The sequence below is a fragment of the Hyperoodon ampullatus genome, assembly GCF_949752795.1.
Source record: "Hyperoodon ampullatus genome assembly, chromosome: 2".
Classification (NCBI taxonomy): Eukaryota; Metazoa; Chordata; class Mammalia; order Artiodactyla; family Ziphiidae; genus Hyperoodon; species Hyperoodon ampullatus.
In genome coordinates, this window is record NC_136915.1 from 30,022,029 (window position 1) to 30,039,721 (window position 17,693).

A 17,693-nucleotide genomic window follows, 5' to 3' on the forward strand; every position below is an offset into this window, starting at 1 on the left:
CTATATTTGTCCTAGAATGGTAGAGAAAGGGAGAGACTGTTAATTCGAGAATAAAGACTTTGCAGAAAATTAGGCAGTGTTTAGTTTTTGCAAACTTCCCCGCTCTGTTCAGTCGATACCAGTTACTGATGGTTACATGTCCAAGGTAAATTGGCAAATTAGAAATGCTGATATTTCACATTACTGATTTCTAAATCCTAGGAAGAAGAGCCTGGAGAGTTCCTGAATATAGAGAAGTTCCATGTAGGGAAGAGGTCCCTTTATAGATGTTTCAAATTGTTACAGATTCTAAACCTAGACTTAATCCTCAAATGTGTTTATTTTACTTGTCCTAAAATAGTCTGTCCACAGATATAAAATTATAAGTAATAAGTTGTTTTCCCATTGTGGGAATCTCTAATGTGAAGATGTATTCTATGAAGATAAAGTCTTTTTTAAAATAAGATTCTGGGGCTTCCCTGGTGGCACAGTGGTTGAGAGTCCGCCTGCCGATGCAGGGGACATGGGTTTGTGTCCCCGTCCGGGAGGATCCCACATGCCGCGGAGCGGCTGGGCCCGTGAGCCATGGCCGCTGAGCCTGCGCGTCCGGAGCCTGTGCTCCGCAACGGGAGAAGCCACAACAGTGGGAGACCCACGTACCGAAAAAAAAAAAGTGCAATTTACTCAAGCAACTATACCCAAATCCCTTGGCAAACAACTCATACAAAAAAAAAAATCAAGATAGGCCTTTCTCACCTTCTGAGCTCTCTGAATAAATCCACTTCTTACCTATCACTTTGTCTCTCACTGAATTCTTTCTGCGATGAGACATCAAGAACCTGAGCTTCAGGGCTTCCCTGGTTGCACAGTGGTTAGGAATCTGCCTGCCAGTGCAGGGGACACGGGTTCGAGCCCTGGTCCGGGAAGATCCCACATGCCGTGAGCAACTAAGCCCGTGCGCCACAGCTACTGAGCCTGCACTCTAGAGCCCGTGAGCCACAACTACTGAGCCTGTGAGCCACAGCTACTGAAGCCCGCGCGCCTAGAGCCCGTGCTCCACAACAAGAGAAGCCACTGCAGTGAGAAGCCTGCGCACCACAACGAAGAGTAGCCCCCTCTCGCTGCAACTGGAGAAAGCCCGCGGAAAGCAATGAAGACCCAACGCAGCCAAAAATAATAAACAAATAAAATAAATAAATAAATAAAATAAAAATAAACATCAAGATCTTCCACTGGGGCTTCTCTGGTGGCACAGTGGTTGAGAGTCCGCCTGCCGATGCAGGGGACACGGGTTCGTGCCCCGGTCTGGGAAGATCCCACATGCCACGGAGCGGCTAGGCCCGTGAGCCATGGCCTCTGGGCCTGCGCGTCTGGAGCCTGTGCTCCGCAACGGGAGAGGCCACAACAGTGAGAGGCCCGCGTACCGCAAAAAAAATAAATAAATAATATCTTCCACTGTACCTCGAAGGTGGGTCACTTGGTTGTAAATAGCCAAAGCCAGTCCCAATTTAAAGCAGAAATCTTCTAATGTGACACTAAATTGCTGTTGCTCAAAAAACATTTTCACAATCACAGTTCTCACTTTTCTAAAACAGCAATTTCCAGAGGGAAGACCAGAGTTCAATTTAATAGTAAAATACAACTTTGCTGTCATTTGCCAAGCACATTAATAAGCTATTTAGAACGTAACTTTGGTTATCTACATAAGACAGAATGAAGGTAAGGGGGTGGGGGGGTGTGGAATCTCCAAATTTGTACTTTGTTTTTCCACCTAAGAGGGTAGAAAGGCCAAAATAGAACAGCTTTTAAGACATTCAGTTTTACATTTCTGCATATTGGAAATAACCTGACATTTTAGCATGCTTCTAAACAGAAAAGGGTGAATAAAATCATCATTCATCCTCTGAATTGTCTTTATATTTTTCCCTTAGATTTAAATTTAATTGAAAACAACCTCACATCAACACCAAAATAGGAACTACTATTTTGTTAGAAATTGCCCTCTTGGAAGAGAAATAAAGAAAGATAATTTACCTGAAATCTTTCCGGATAAAAAGTCATTAACGATCGTGGAGAAACAATCCAGTATTTAATTAGTCTGTAATATCTACAACCATCAAGAAGCACAATAGCGTATTTCAGTAGGAAAGACTTGGGAGATGGAGCACCACGTAGTACTGTATCTGCCTCTAGACATTGGAAGTGCACACTAAAGAAAGATAAGCCTTCAGGGAACAACACACAAAGTAAGCTGTGCAAATATACACCTCCAAGAAAGGCAATACAGTTTTAACTTCAGTAGCTAGATGTGGGGATGGATACCTTATCAAGATATTTTTCATATTAGAATAAGATCAGCTGACTAAGTATTAACTAAAGTACTTTTTTTTTTTTTTTTTTTTTTTTTTTTTTTTGTGGTACGCGGGCCTCTCACTGTTGTGGCCTCTCCCGTTGCGGAGCACAGGCTCCGGATGCGCAGGCTCAGCAGCCATGGCTCACGGGCCCAGCCGCTCCGCGGCATATGGGATCCTCCCAGACCGGGGCACGAACCCGTATCCCCTGCATCGGCAGGCGGACTCTCAACCACTGCGCCACCAGGGAGGCCCTAACTAAAGTACTTTTAAACACTGTCCTAATTCAGTAAAAGGTGTACACTCTGAGGATTTTAATTATTGGAATTCACTAAGTAAGGTAATCTATGACATTTACTGGGAGGAGAAAATTGAGAAGAACAGAGAAGATACATAACACTTCACAGATTTTGAGAGAAAATAGCTTGTTATTTCCAGGGCACCTCATGTCTCCTTTGGCTAAGTCTTTATCAATTAAAAAAGTTACGAGTTCATATTCTGCTATTTCATGTTTTTATTTTCACATTTAAAAAAAATTTCTTGCTTCCTTGTCTACATCTCTAGGGTCCTTTTTAATCCACGAGAATGTGGAATGGATAGTTAGGTTCTTTAAATCTGAAGAGAGAAAGCAGCCAACTGAAGAATATTACAACTAGACACAAACAAGTCATGGACATTATCTTCCTATTTATAATGTTCATAGGAGAGGTGGCAACTGTATCTAAGAGCAACATTCCCAGAGTAGTAATGCACACATGAAACAGAGAAATGATATACATTTCTGCTACAAACTGAAAGTAATGCACTTCATGAATATAATGTGTCTGTCCTGTGTGAGTATTGCTTTGAGCAAATGGGGCTCCTCGTATACGAGTCCACATTGGACCAGATGACATCAAAATCACAAAGCACAGCTAAAACCACCCATAAATTTTTGTTAAAAATAAATTTCCTATTCCATTTCAATACATACACAAGTCCACCGATGAGAGCCAAAGATATCCCTAACTTGAAGGAATAGTAATCATTTATAGGCTTCCTGGTTCTGACATTGACCATCCGTCTCTCAGTTCTCTCGGCTACCCATGTGAACATTTGCTGCGCTATGATACCCCCTCTTTGAAATTATAAATGTCATCTGCTGTAAATTTACTTTTAGCAGAAAAGTGGAGGACATTCGGAACAGACATCACCTGGAGCATTTCAGAGACCTCGGGGCTTTCATCAAAATCCACCATAGCAAAAAATACCTTGTTGCTGAATGCACTGGAGAATTGCCAGGAATCTGCCAAGATCTGAAATTCTTGAAGAGCAAGTTTGCATGTTACACATAATCTAAACTTCTGGAGAGTAGTAAACATCACAATAACAGAATAGTTTCTTGGTTTTTCTAATACAAAACGATTGAACATGGCATCATTCATTCTTATCACTCTGTTTTTCTGAATCCAGTCCATCAGCTGTCTGACCTTTTCTGCTAATATCTTCTTCCTTTGGTCAGGATGTGCAGGAGCCTAGGGAGTCATGAACACCAAAACCACCACCATGGTCAGAGATACACGCCAAAGCCACCACCATTCTTCCATATTTGTTTACTTCTTTTTGTTATGTTTCCAAATATCTATGCCAAAATCTTATCATTTCTCCCGGCAATTAATTTGTCCAGGACCTTTTATTTTTCTGTCTTCTTTAATCCTAGTAAAAGAGCTATATCACAAATTCCCATGCATGTCTGGTTTATGAGCCATGTATTAGAGTTTAGAAAATATTCTGTGAAAAAACAAAATTCTGTGATCAAGGAAGTCTTGGAAATGTTCCAGTCTCAGTCTTTCTGCAGGGTTCCAGACTCACATTTCTAACTGCCTCCTGGACAGCAATACCTAAATCCACCACGATCACCTCAACTACTCAAAAGCCAGCCTCATCATCCCCTTGCCTACCAAGCCCTGGGTTCTCTGCCTCTCTTCCCACTGTGACCCTATCCCACCAATCACTGAGGTTTTAAAACTGAGGACTCTTGTTGGACTCCTCTCTTACCCTCCATCCATCAAACCAGAACTTAGCCTCTGGAGCAGACTGCCTGAGTTTAGATCCAAGCTCCATCACTTAGTTTTGTGACCCTGGGCACGTTCCTCACTTCTCTGTGCCTCAGTTTCCTCGCCTGTAAGACGATGGTGGTCAGAGCATCCATCTCCTAGGATTTTTCTGCACAGGCCTCAGAGGGGAGCAGGCAGGCAAGCTGGGGAGAGCATCCCTGCCTTCCTCTTGTTGTCCAGCGCCACCACGAGGGGCAGTGCGGAGTCGAAATTGAGAGAAGGTAGACCTGGGGACCAGATGCATCTGGGTTTCCATCCTTACCAGTCTCTTCAGTTACTGGCAAAAATGGGGGTAATGCCTACCTCACCTATTAGTTATGTACATTACCTGTCAACATCTTCCAATGTCTAGAACGGTACTAGCACGGTTTAATTTTTTCTTCTTTCTCCTTTTTAGAGAAATCGTTGGATATTGAGCATTACTTCTAATACCTGTTACCTCTCCCAGGGACGTGCCCTCTCCAATTACGATGATCATTCCTTCTATGCCGTAAAGCAGATGATGAAATTATTGGGAAAGACAGAATCAGTAGAATGTGTGTAAATAATGTTAAGTATATACACATTCTGGGAAGGATACCTGCTGGAGAGTGAGCCTGACTGGGAGATTACTCTGGCTATGTACGGCACCTTTTTAATTTTTTTGCCGTGTCGATGCGTAACCTTTATCAAAGTAAAGATTTTTAACTTGTGAATGAAGTGAACGGGATATCCTGATGCCCTCCTCCTCCCCACACTCTTGCAGCACCAGCCCCGCCGCCGGCCCTTTCCTACTCGGAAGGCCTCTGGGCCCCAACGCCGCCGCCGCCGCCGCCTCCGCGCCGCCCGGCGGTTACCAAGCTGAACGCGGGCTGTGATGACCCGCGAGCAGAAGGGGGGTGCCTAGCAACCTGGGGCGCTTAACAGTGGAGCCCGCGAAGGGAGGCGGAAGTGAGCGCTGGGAAGGTGAGAGGAGGAGGGGACAGGGGTGGGGAGGTGCTCTCCCCCTCCCGCTCCTTTCTCTGTGCCGAGGTATTAATTTAAACTGAAGATGATTATCCTGGGAGGGGAAGGGAGGGATTGGGCTGGGAACTAGACAGACCGCAGTTCCTCCCGCTGGGGCCCCTCACACACCCGCTCCTCCTCCTCCAGCAGAGGGCGGAGGGAGGGAATGTGACCCAGGTGGGGAGGAGACCAGCGCCCCACCCCCAATTCCCTAGTGCCAATTCGAAGCCCCTTCGAAACAAGCCGGTCCTCTCTGGATGGGGACAGGGCTTCTTCTCTTAGACCCAGCAGGGCCCTAGCCCAAAGCTGGGGCAGGGAAAGCAAAGAAAGTTCCACAGGACTTGGTTACTGGAAGTAGTGGTGGAAACTGGATTAAGGGCTATTTTTCCTGCTACCTGCCCCCCACCTCCGCCAGCCCCGCCGAGCACTTGGCACTACACACACGCACACGCACACGCACATGCACACACGCGCGCGCACGCGCGCAGGCGCACACACACCGAGGAACCCCATTATCCCCTTTCACCTGCTCCAGGACCTGTAGGGTCCAGCAGTTTGTGTCTGTGGATGGATGGGTGGCAGGAAACTTAGTTAATGCCTCACACGAAGTTGAGCGTAGGGAGAGCTGTTTCCAAGCAGGCTTCCAGCAGGAAGGGGCTTGGAGCGAAACGGACAGGAGCACGTCCTTTGCAGGGGCTTTGATCCAGGAGAGGCTTTCCTCAGTGGTCTCCTGCAGCCTTGTTTGCCCCCTCCAGCAGAGGTGGGTGTCTTGGAACAGGCCTGGGGTCCCTGAGCCTTTGGCTCCTGCACCATGGGCACGCTGAGTGTCAAGTCCAGTCCACGCTTCCGGTTGCCGGACTGGCACACCAACAGCTACCTGTTGTCCACTAACGCCGAGCGGCAGCGAGATGCCTCACACCAGATCCGCCAGGAGGCCCGGGTCCTCTGCAATGAGACCAACAACCAGGTTGGGGGCCGGAGCCCAGTTGGGTGGGAAAGGGATAGCCCCCAACTCCAGACAACCTCTTTATCTGTCTCTGTCTCTTCCAGACCATTTGGGACGAACATGACAATAGGACTCGACTGGCAGAGAGGATTGATACTGTCAGCTGGTGGAAGGAGATGCTGGACAAGTGTCTGACGGATTTAGATGCTGAGATCGACGCCCTGACACAGGCAGGGAGCCAGGGCAGGGTGCCAGGAGACCCTGCCTGCAAGGACCTCCCTCTCCCTCCTCTCTTCCGGGTCAGGGTATTTGGTGGCATGTCCATCTGAGTCATTTGGCCTAAGTGGGGATGAGAGCTGCTTCCCAGCGGATGGCCCCACCAGCCTCCTGTGCCCTCTCTTTTCTAGATGAAAGAGTCAGCAGAGCAGAACCTGCAGGCCAAGAACCTGCCTCTGGATGTGGCGATTGAGTGCCTGACCCTGCGGGAGAGTCGGCGTGACATTGATGTGGTGAAAGACTCCGTGGAGGAAGAGCTGCACAAAGAGGTAGAGGTCACTGAAGCCACCAAGAAGGCCTTGCAACAGAAGATCAGCCAGGCCTTTGAGAAGCTCTGGTAAGAGAGAGCTATGTCATTGGCATGTTCACCCGCCTTTGAAGGCTGTGTTTTAAATGTAGAACGTGTGTATCGTGGGTTACAAGTCACTGGCTCCCAGGCTGCCTTCTGCCCCTGCTGTGCCCGTGGCAGAAACCACTCACCCACTGATCGTAGCACTTTTTGCACCACCTGGACGTGGTCTCAGAATACTTCTCATGAACCTGCTCTAGGCAGCCATTATCAATTCATTGGAAGCATGAGAGATGAAGCCCATGTGCCACCACCCCGGCTTTCTGGGAGTGTGAGCCTTGTGAGTGTAGCTACTGGAGTGTGCCCTGTGGGTGTGTACAAGCACTTGGTGCCATAATTTTGTCTGTGGGGAGCTCATCCAGCTGTGCCTATATTTGTCTCAGCTGCAGCGGCAGCTCCATTGCCACTTCAGCTTTCCCATCCCTCCTTGTCCCTTCAGTACCATGGGGGCTGTGTTCCAGGGCCTTGGAGGTATGGCTCCTAATCCAGTCTGTTCTGTCCCCAGCCTCCTGCAGGAAGTCCGACAGCAGCTCAACTCTGACCATCGGGGCAAAATGGAGACACTGGACATTGACAGAGGCTGCTTCTCTCTCAACCTCAAGTCCCCGAACATCTCTCTGAAGATTAATCCCACACGTGTCCCCAGCGGGTAAGAAGGGCGTTTCATTCAGTCTCTCTTCCTCCCCGCAGAGGCCATACTCTGATTATTTCCTGCCACCTGCAGCTCCACCACACTCCAGCAGTGGGATGACTGCAGTCGGTTCAACAAGAACCAAGCAGAGGCTGAGATGAAAGGGGCCATAGAGCTGAGGGAGGCCATCGCCCTAACTATTGCCAAGGTGACTGACCACTCCCCCTACCCCGATCCTCCATGGCTAAGAGATGGCCCCAGCATGCACTCAAGCCCTTGTCTTTTGTTCCCTGTCAGCCATGTGGCATCCCACCCCTCACCTGAGCGAGATCCTCAGCTGGCCAGAGCTTATACCCTCCCCTTGCCCTGCCTACTTTCTGTCCTCAGACCAACAACGAACTGGAAGCCCAGAGGGTTGCAACGGAATTTGCCTTCAGGAAGCGGCTGTGGGAGATGGAGAAAGTGTACAGTGAGCTCAAGTGGCAAGAGAAGAATGTGAGCCTTCTCCGTTTGGTCTCCTGGGGCCTGGACTTCCTGCTGTGGGATGAGGAGCCTGATGCCCTGCCAGGAAGCCCCGGCCTGGGTGCACCAGGTGGAGACCAGTCACTTTGTCCCTGCAGACCTTGGAGGAGATTGCCGAGCTGCAGGAGGACATCCGGAATCTGGAGGAGGATCTGCGCAGAAAGTTACAGAACCTGAAGCTATGCCACACCCGGCTAGAGACCAGGACCTACCGGGCCAACGTGGAACTCTGCAGGGACCAGGTACGAGGGCACCCCAGTGGGGCATGGGCCCCCGGCTAAGGTTCCTCAGGATGACTCAATCCCTGGTGGAGCAGGGGTGCTGGCGCAGGGCAGCCCCCAGACCCGTGGGCAGAAGGACAGTGTGGCTGACCTGGACTCCCAACCGGCCCCTCTGCCTCCAGGCACAGTACGGCCTCACTGCGGAGGTTCACCAGTTAGAGGCAACCACTGCTGCCCTGAAGCAGAAGCTGGCGCAGGCACAGTAGGTTTGGGGGGTGGGCAGGAGGGGTGGGGAGACACCTCCCACCATTGGGGTCCCTTGCTGCCTGCCAGCTTCCCTGCTGTCTTCCTGACTCAAGGCTGGTGAGCTCAGCCCTGACCTCCCAGCCTCACGCCGGGGGTGGTGGGTTGTTAATCCCTCCTCCCCAGGGACGCTCTGGACGCCCTGTACCAGCATCTGGCCCGGCTGCAGGCTGACATCGCCTGCAAGGCCAACTCCATGCTCTTGGATACCAAGTGCATGGACACCCGGCGGAAGCTGACTATGCCGGCTGAGAAGTTTGTGCCGGAGGTGGACACCTTCACCCGCACCACAAACCGCACCCTGAGTCCACTCAAAACCTGCCAGCTGGAACTAACCTAGCAAGGGGGCTGAGGGAGGAGGGGAAGGCTGGTGGAAAATGAAAGAGGGAGGGCAATGGAGAGAACAAATCTAATAAAGGTCGGGGGTTCTCAGTCCAGACGGTTCTTTGCTACCCCTGCATGTAGCCAGCGGGGAGAGGGCTCTTGGCTCTCCTGTGCACGGAGGAGCAAAGATGGTAACATCATCCCTCAAGCTCCATGTTCCCAATCCCATGCCCTTCTCCGGGCTAGGCCAGCACCCTGGGCTCCAGCGCTGTGACCTCTAACCAGCTCTGTCCCAGCTGGACCCTCGCGTGCCCTCTTGACGCCTAGGGGAGGCCCAGAGGGGGCTAGGGTGACAGGAGGAGGGCTTGGGGGTGGCCGCCCAGGACTGAGTGACCCGAGCTGGGGCTGCTGTGGCACGGCTGGCCGACCGTGGGGGGCAGTGGCCCGAAGGTCTGGCTCAGTGCGCAGCCCTCGGGGACCCTTTAGTGGCCTTCCCGCCCGGCTGTGACGCCGTTTACAGGTCGGGGAAACGCGGGCTAAATACAGAGGCCGGGCCCAATCGAACGAAGGCTGCGGGACCGCCCCTTGTCACCCGCGGGGCAGCTGCGACTCCGGGCCGCGGGGCGGCGCTGTGGGGCCGGGGAAGCCGCGCGGTGGGGCGCGCGCGGGCCGCACCGGAAGTGGCGGCTGGTCCGCGCGGATGGCGGCGGCGGTGGTGATGACGGCGGCGGGCTGCGGAGGGGCTGGGGCGGCCCGCTCCCTCTCCCGCTTCCGAGGCTGCCTGGCGGGCGCGCTGCTCGGGGACTGCGTGGGCGCCGTCTACGAGGCGCGCGACACCGTCGACCTGACGTCAGTCCTGCGTCGGGTCCAGGACCTGGAGCCGGACCCCGGCTCGCCGGGGAGCGCGCGGACAGGTGGGCGGGGCCGGGCGCACTGGGCACCGGGGAGCCGCGAGGGACTCGGGCAGGGAGGGGACAGCGGCCGGAGGGGCCCGATCTGCACGACCCGCGGGCACCTCGGATTCACCGTGTCCAAATCCGAGCCCCGTCTTCACACGTCTCGCTCCGAACGTTCGCCAGCCCGGGGCTTGGCTACACAGACCTCCAAGCTGTGCAAGCCACGCCTAGACTGCGCCCAGTTCAATACTTAAGTCCCTGCCGATTTTACTCATTTTACGCATTTTACCCGGGTCTCCCGAGATGGGCCACCAGTCCATCTCCACGCAGCTGGAGGGCACTTCTGAAAGCAGATCTTATCGCGGCCTCCCCTCGTGAATCTCTGCAGTAATTTTCCATTACCCTTAGGACAGAGCCAAACTCCTTAATGTTCCCTACATTAAGGCCGGCCCTCACCTGCGTCTCCAGTTTCACCTTATACTACCCTTGGCCTTGCTGTCTGCGCTGCACTTCCTCTCTCGTCGTGCCTCCTCTAGCTCAGGCCTTTGCATGTACTGCTTGTCCCTTTGCCTGTAAAGCTCTCTCCTCTCTGCCTCTCCCTCCCTGTGCAGTCAACTCATCACCCAGATCTCAGCGCAGTATCACGGCTGAGGATGATTCTTCTTGGAGAGCATGTAGAATAGTAAGAAAAAGGGGCCACACCCGTAACCCTGGAGGAGGAAAAGGAGCTAGAGAAGGAAACAGTTTATAGGAGGAGAAGCAGAGGGGAGATGGGTAACAACAAAACTCAAGAATTTCAAGATGAAGACACTGGTTACTGGTGTGAGGTTACAGAGAGGTTAAGTGGGGGGAAGTCTAGACTTAGAAAAGCATTTTCAGTAGAAGGTTGAACCCTGGTAGTTAGATTTCAGTGGGTTTAGGAGGAAATGGAAAAGGAGAAAATAGAGTATGTTTGGTATGAAGGGAAGGAGAGAGATGAGCTGTGGCTGAGGTGAAGACAGGATGCGGGGAGACAGTTTATAATTTCATTTTTGGTTTGATGTTAAGATGAGGGGAAGACATTTTAGGTTGAGATTTTAGGACCCTTTGGGTGCAAGTGGCAGAAAACCCAACTCAAAATGGCCTGAGCAAAAAGAGAATGCATTGGCTGGCATCACTGAGAAGTCCCAGGGCAGGTCTGGCTTTAAGCAGAGCTAAATCACGCCATCTCCTCAAGACTCAGTTCCTCTCCTTATTCAGATCTGCGTTCTTCTGGGTGGGCTTCACTCTGGCAGACCCTTCCCACAGGGTGGCCCTCAGCAGTTCCCAGCTCAGCATCTCCAGCAGAGGAAGTTTCTCTTCACAGTGGCACCAGCAGAGGTCTCTGATGGAGGCTCAGTAGCCTGGCTTATGTCACCCGTCCATCCCTGAAACAGGGAATGGGGTGCTGTTTGGCTGGGCCGGAGGTGGCATTGGCTCCATCCCCTATCATCTGGACTGGGAGTGGGAGAGAAATGGTTCCCTGGGGGAAAGCAGGGTGCAGGGACCCATCAAAGGGAGACCGGGTGCTGCTGTATCACGGAGGAGTTGAGGAGACGAAAGAAGGACACGGTCCCTGGGGAACTGGGCTGGGGGGGCACTTCAAGAGGGACCAGTCCCTCTGAGGACAGACTGGAGAGTGTGGCTGTGAGTAGGTGCCTGTGAGCCTCTCTTCCTGGTGAAGTAGGGGGTGGGGCTCCTGAGGGTGAAAGGGGAGGAGAAGGCAGGGTTGGGGCTTGGGATACCCAGAGCAGGGCGGGGATGGGGGGCGAGGGCAGAGGGCAGATGTGAGGAACAGAAGGGGCTCACTAGGGAGTATGCTTTGTCCTCTGTAACTGTCTCTTCTTCAGATAAAACCAAGTCCTTGGCCCTAGCTGGCTTATAGCCTATTTGAGAAGCTACCACATGACAATGGTGTGTGTTACAAGTGCCAGAGCAGTAGACTCGGGCACCCAGAGGAAGGAGACAGGGCCAGAGGAGGGCGGGGGAGCAGCCCCAGGTGGGAAGGACTTGACCCAGGCTCCAGGATTGGTTCTGAGGATGTGGAAAGGAGCAGTGGGATATAAGATGGGTGAGGAAGGGCAGGCTTCAGATGGCCAAGGCAGTGAGTTTGGACCTCATCCTGAAGGCAGCAGTCAGCCATTAGGGCAGGAGAGTGAGATGAGGAAAGTGATATTCTACTCTATTTCTGGCTGCACATATAGGTTGGGCTGGAGGGTGGGGAATATGCAGGAGATTTGAGAGGCCCAAAGCAGGTCCATTAAGACTGGAGACGCAGTGATGGCAGCCAGAAGGGGTGGAAGGTTTTCCTCCAGAAATCAGCAGGACATGGGCCTGACTCAGAGCCCTGGAAACTGGATGGGAGTGAGAGGCTGACCTGAGGCCTTCTGGAAGTAGTAGATAAAAGGAGGAGTGAGCGGGAGGCCAAAACCGCCACCCTCGAGCCCTGCAGCTCGATCTCCCACCCCCACCCTGTCCCTGCAGAAGCACTGTGCTACACAGACGACACAGCCATGGCCAGGGCGCTGGTGCAGTCCCTGCTGGCCAAGGAGGCCTTCGACGAGATGGACATGGCTCACAGGTGAGGGCAGTGGTCCTGGGGTGAAGCAAACCAGGTGGGCAGAGTTATTGCACCCCTTGACCAGAGCAGTGACAACCGTGCATGCCGGGACACCCTCCCCGCACACCCCGCCGCAGGACACTCTCCCTGGGGCAGCTGCAGCTTCCCAAGCTAGAAGTGACAGCACCGCTGGCACAGTCTCCTGAGGTCCCCAAGGATTCCTCTTTTCCCAAACCAGCCAGGTTTCTTCTCTCCCAACCCTGGCAGGCATCTCTTAGATCATTACACTGTCCCCTTCTCTCCCCTAGGTTTGCTCAGGAGTACAAGAAAGACCCTGACCGGGGTTATGGTGCTGGAGTGATCACCGTCTTCAGGAAGCTCCTGAGCCCCAAGTGCCGCGATGTCTTTGAGCCCGCCCGGGCCCAGTTTAATGGCAAAGGCTCCTACGGCAATGGGGGCGCCATGCGGGTGGCCGGCATCTCCCTGGCCTATGGCAGTGTCCAGGATGTGCAGAAGGTAGTTAGGGCGGGCTGGCTTCTGGACACTCTCATCCCTCCCTCCTCTGCAGCTTGGGTGCTGTGACAGCAGGTCTTTGCCTCCCTCACCTTTGCCCTAGTTTGCCCGGCTTTCGGCCCAGCTGACACACGCCTCCTCCCTGGGTTACAACGGTGCCATCCTGCAGGCCCTGGCTGTGCACCTGGCTTTGCAGGGTGAGTCGTCCAGTGAGCACTTCCTTGAACAACTCTTGGGCCACATGGAGGAGCTGGAGAGTGATGCCCAGTCTGTGTCAGATGCCCGGGAGTGAGTATGCAGGCTGGAGGCGGGCTGGAGGCGTGTCTGTGCATGTGCATGCTGGTGCGGTGGCCCTGCCTCAAGCTGAAACCTTCCTTCTTTAATTGCAGGCCCTAAGGAGGGGTGGGAAGAAGCCCTTTGCCTTGGCTGTGCCTCAGGGCTCTCCAGGTCCCAGAGAACAAACCGGGCGGCTCACACCTCGCCCTTCCCACTTCTTGCCCTGACACCCGTGCTTAAGTGTCAGATGCCCACGTCCCTGCCTCACCCTCCCATGCAGCCCTTCCCCCTCCTGCCTTCTCCACCTTGCTGGCTCCGACCTCCCTGAAATCTCGCCCCCAACCCACAGGTTGGGCATGGAGGAGCGTCCGTACTCCAGCCGACTGAAGAAGATTGGGGAGCTTCTAGAGCAGGACTCAGTGACCAGAGAGGAGGTGGTGTCCGAGCTAGGTGGGTAGTCCCCCACCCGTCATCCTTCAGGGTCGGTCTTGGGCTCAGGAGTGGGAGGGGTGCCTGGAGTCACGCCTGCCGCCGTCACACCTTTGCCAGGGTTGCTGAGACAGCAGAGCCATGTTCCGTAGGGTCCTTGGCAGGCTGCGAGCACAGCGCCTTCTTGTTCTAGGGCGACAGTACCCTCGGCCTTAAAGATAAACATCCCAGAGATGGCAGCCGGCCGCTAGTTTTTTACAGCTAATGGTGATAACTGATGTTTATTCATACAGTACTTTTACTGTGTTCTGGGCACTATGCAGAATGCTTTACCTCTAGGATGTCATTTCACCCTCACACCAGCCCTGCGAGAATTCCTAACTTTATTCACTCTCTACACGAGGAGCTGAACCCAAGATACAGGAATCACACAGCCAATAGGTGGGCGAGCCAGGATTTGAACCCAGGTAGCCTAACTCCAGAGCCTGTGCTCTTAATCGCAGCCCAACTTGAAGCTGAGAGTGTTGACTTGTGGCAGGTGGCAGGAAGCCTGGGGACATGTGGGGCTCGGGAAGGGGGGTGGCTCAAGCTCCCATGATCTGGCTTCCCCACAGGGAATGGCATTGCTGCCTTTGAATCTGTGCCCACCGCCATCTATTGCTTCCTGCGCTGCATGGAGCCCGACCCCGAGATCCCCTCTGCCTTCAACAGCCTCCAGAGGACTCTCATCTATTCCATCTCACTTGGTGGGGACACAGACACCATTGCCACCATGGCCGGGGCCATTGCTGGCGCCTACTATGGCATGGAACAGGTGCCAGAGAGCTGGCAGCAAAGCTGTGAGGGCTATGAGGAGACTGACGTCCTGGCCCAGAGCCTGCACCGGGTCTTCCAGAAGAATCTGTGAGGGCCACAGCTGCTGGGGCTCCGCCATACCCAGCAGGACCAACTACAGCTCGGATTGGAAATCCTGGGCTCCCTTAGGCTTGGCTCCCTGCCTCGGCCTTCCTGCAGTGTGGCCGGAGTGCACCCTTGGCGCTGGGGACTCCTTTGGGGAGGTCACTGAACAGTGAGGGAGGGACGGGTGCCTTCTGGTGCTGGGTTCCTGGCTTCTGCAGAGCCTCGGTGCTCCTGGCTCCTCAGTCAGACATAAGGGACCGGGGCAGGTTTTATTTCAGAGCAGTACTTGTGGTGTTTTCCTTTATTATCTAGGACATGGAATTTGGGGAGGTGGAAATGATCTGCGGCATCATTTCTCCTTGTTGGGATTTAACCAGTTTGCCAGGAAGCCTGCCTTTGACTGCACAGGACCCCCGAGCGCCAAGTTTATATGGAACAGGAGGTGGACACGTGAATCTAGCTGATCTAGATGCACACCTGGCCCTTGGCTGTCATGGGTCTTGTTAACAGCTTCCCGACGAAGTTACAGAGCAATAAACAGTTCTTTAAATCCCACCACTGTTTGCTGTGTTCCTCTTCTGCCCTGAGTGGATTCTTCCCCCCTTGCCCTTCTGTGCCTACGCCTCTCTGTCTGGGCCTCACCTAGGAGCTAGGGACCCAAGCTGCTGGCTTGTGGAGGCATACTCCTCCAGCTGTTCAGCCAGGAAAAGCAGAGCAGGCATGGTTTGGTGCTTTTTCCTGTTGGAGACCCCTCACAGTGGCCCAAGCAGCGGGCAGGAACAAGCCAGATTTTCCTGCTCTCAGAGCCTGACTTCATAGGTTGCTTCCCAGATAGAACCCAGGCCCAGCCAGGAACCAGAACGCTGTAGGAGGATGCAGAGGGGACCGTGTTGTCACCGGACTGCTGACCTTTGTGTGTGTGGGGGGCACATCGTCTCAGGTGAAGGCCAGGCCTCATTCTGCATCTTGGGCCTCAGTCAAAGGCCTTGGCCTGTTGCGAAGTTCTGCACACCATCCATTCTGAAGAAAGGAAAATTGAAATGGAGGAGGCACCTCCCCTCAAACTTGAGGGATATTCCAGCCTCGGTGGAGAGAGACGCATGCCCAGCTCTGCAGCTAGCCTGAGGTTTCAGGACTGTTGGACAGGCCTGCTTTCAGCCAAGATGGGGTTCTTCCAGGCTGGGGAAAACCACAGCACTTTTCAGGGCACAGGTTGGTCTCAGGTCGGCTGTCCAGATTCCCAGAGTACGGCAAGTTATGGGGCAGTGCTTTCTCCCAGGACAGCTCCCCTGGCCCTGCCTTCAGCGTTGGGCCTGGCACTAGCCCCGCCCACAGGAGCAAAGATTCCTGATTTCATTCATAATTTGTATCAGATGTTGAAACTTGACCCTTGGGATCCTGAGCCAGCTGTCATGCTCCACTACCCTTGAGAGCTTGCAGGAATGTTCCAGGGAAGCTTGATCCGTCTCCCCTAGCTCCAGCCACTGCTTTACTTTGCTTTCTTAAAATGCCTCTTGGCATTTACTTGGTGCAGAGCCTCGGCAGCTTCAGAGAATCAAGCATTTCTGATGCGGTGGTGAGAGGACCCCTGGCTGGGAGGAATGCACGCTCCTTGAGAGGGCACAGAGCAAGAGCCCCAGAGAGCTCCCTGGGTGCTTTATGAAATCCAGAGGCTCGAGACACCTCTGAATCAATGCCAGTTTCAGCACAGTGCTGTTTATTCAACAGGCTTTATTGAGATTGTGTCAATACAGTCAATACCGTTGTTTTTCTTTTCAAAAAGAAGTCCCATTTTCTTTGATTCCCAAGTGCATTTTTCCCCGAATCTTCTGTGACACAGGGTACATAATAGGTATGTAGAGAACCAAGCTCCTATACCAGGTTAGAAAGGAAATTACTAACGGAAAACATTTAAACCTTAATCTTAAAAAAAAAACAAAAACGAGGAATCAGAATATAAAAATGCACAAGGTAATGTAGTTTTCATTGTTAAAACCTGACATAGTTTATCAAAGCTAGTCAGTTAAGTAGACACCTGGAAATCCCATAAATATTTCGGAAACACCACCCACCTCTCCCCAAAGGCTTCAGGAATGACATTTAGCAGAAACTCAGTTCTGTGAAACAGCATTTTTTTTTTTTTTTGGCTCCCTGTACCCTCCTCAGGGCCCTGGGCTCCCACTAGGAGCTGATGCATTTCCGCCTGACAGAAGCCTCCCTAACAGGTCAGATGGCAGTGGCTTTGACCCAGGAAGGAGGCTGAGCAGATGGCCCCACGAGGTATGATTTGAGACTTAGTACCCGTGGGTGCCGATGAATAAGAAACCCACCAGGAACCGTAGCCACAACCTGCTCTTGAAGTGTCACTTGGGCAGATTTGGGTTTTCGTCTCTCCTTTTGAAAGTTAAAGCAAGCAAACGGTCTGCTTTGTTTGGAGAAGTTGTGGCCAGGCGATGGGCCTGAGGAGCCACAGAGTAACAAGTCGGGAGTCAGTGGCATGAAGAACCCAGGGGCAGGACGGGAATAAAGACGCAGGCCTATTAGAGAATGGACTTGAGGACATGGGGTAAGCTGGGACGAAGTGAGAGAGTGGCAAGGACTTATATAAACTACCAAACGTAAAATAGATAGCTAGTGGGAAGCAGCCGCATAGCACAGGGAGATCAGCTCGGTGCTTTGTGACCACCTAGAGGGGTAGGATAGGGAGGGTGGGAGGGAGATGCAAGAGGGAAGATATGGGAACATATGTATATGTATAGCTGATTCATTTTGTTATACAGCAGAAACTAACACACCATTGTAAAGCAATTATACTCCAATAAGGATGTTTAAAAAAAAAAGAAGTCAGTGGCCAGCCTCCTTCCTCAACGTGGGAAGGAAGGCTGGCCTGGGCCAGAGCTGGAGCAGGTTCACTCTGGGTCCTCAGCTCTATCCACTCGGCTTGAACTAGAGGCTGAGGGCATGGGAGGGGGTCCTGCCTGTTTCCTGCAGGGCGGAGCTCTGATTGGGGAAAATGGCAGAAACATCCAACTCATTCCAAAGGGGCCTGTTGGCACCCTTTTTCTCAGGGCCTCATCCTCCTGGGCCCTAATCCTGCCTAGGACAGGAAATTGGAACCA

At 52.8% G+C, this 17,693-nt stretch overlaps 2 protein-coding genes and 1 pseudogene across 3 annotated transcripts; 2 read left to right on the top strand and 1 right to left on the bottom strand.

Annotated features, from left to right (window-relative positions):
• Positions 1 to 2,902: 2,902 nt before the first annotated feature.
• Positions 2,903 to 3,916, bottom strand: LOC307064082 (dolichyl-diphosphooligosaccharide--protein glycosyltransferase subunit MAGT1-like; annotated as a pseudogene). The gene has a single exon. The product of its transcript is annotated as a dolichyl-diphosphooligosaccharide--protein glycosyltransferase subunit MAGT1-like (transcript).
• A 2,305-nt stretch (positions 3,917 to 6,221) lies between these two features.
• TEKT2 (tektin 2) lies at positions 6,222 to 8,998 on the top strand (the record flags this gene model as incomplete). Its single annotated transcript, XM_079697100.1, has 9 exons — positions 6,222 to 6,377; positions 6,461 to 6,586; positions 6,764 to 6,969; positions 7,487 to 7,630; positions 7,706 to 7,820; positions 8,000 to 8,107; positions 8,233 to 8,376; positions 8,538 to 8,617; positions 8,785 to 8,998. The coding sequence occupies 9 exons, from the start codon at positions 6,222 to 6,224 to the stop codon at positions 8,996 to 8,998; spliced, it is 1,293 nt and encodes a 430-aa protein (XP_079553226.1).
• A 684-nt stretch (positions 8,999 to 9,682) lies between these two features.
• Positions 9,683 to 15,129, top strand: ADPRS (ADP-ribosylserine hydrolase; the record flags this gene model as incomplete). Its single annotated transcript, XM_079698423.1, has 6 exons — positions 9,683 to 9,896; positions 12,381 to 12,477; positions 12,765 to 12,972; positions 13,073 to 13,257; positions 13,595 to 13,695; positions 14,289 to 15,129. 6 exons carry the CDS (start codon positions 9,683 to 9,685, stop codon positions 14,579 to 14,581), a joined length of 1,098 nt encoding a protein of 365 aa, XP_079554549.1. The 3' UTR covers positions 14,582 to 15,129.
• Between the last annotated feature and the right edge of the window lie 2,564 nt (positions 15,130 to 17,693).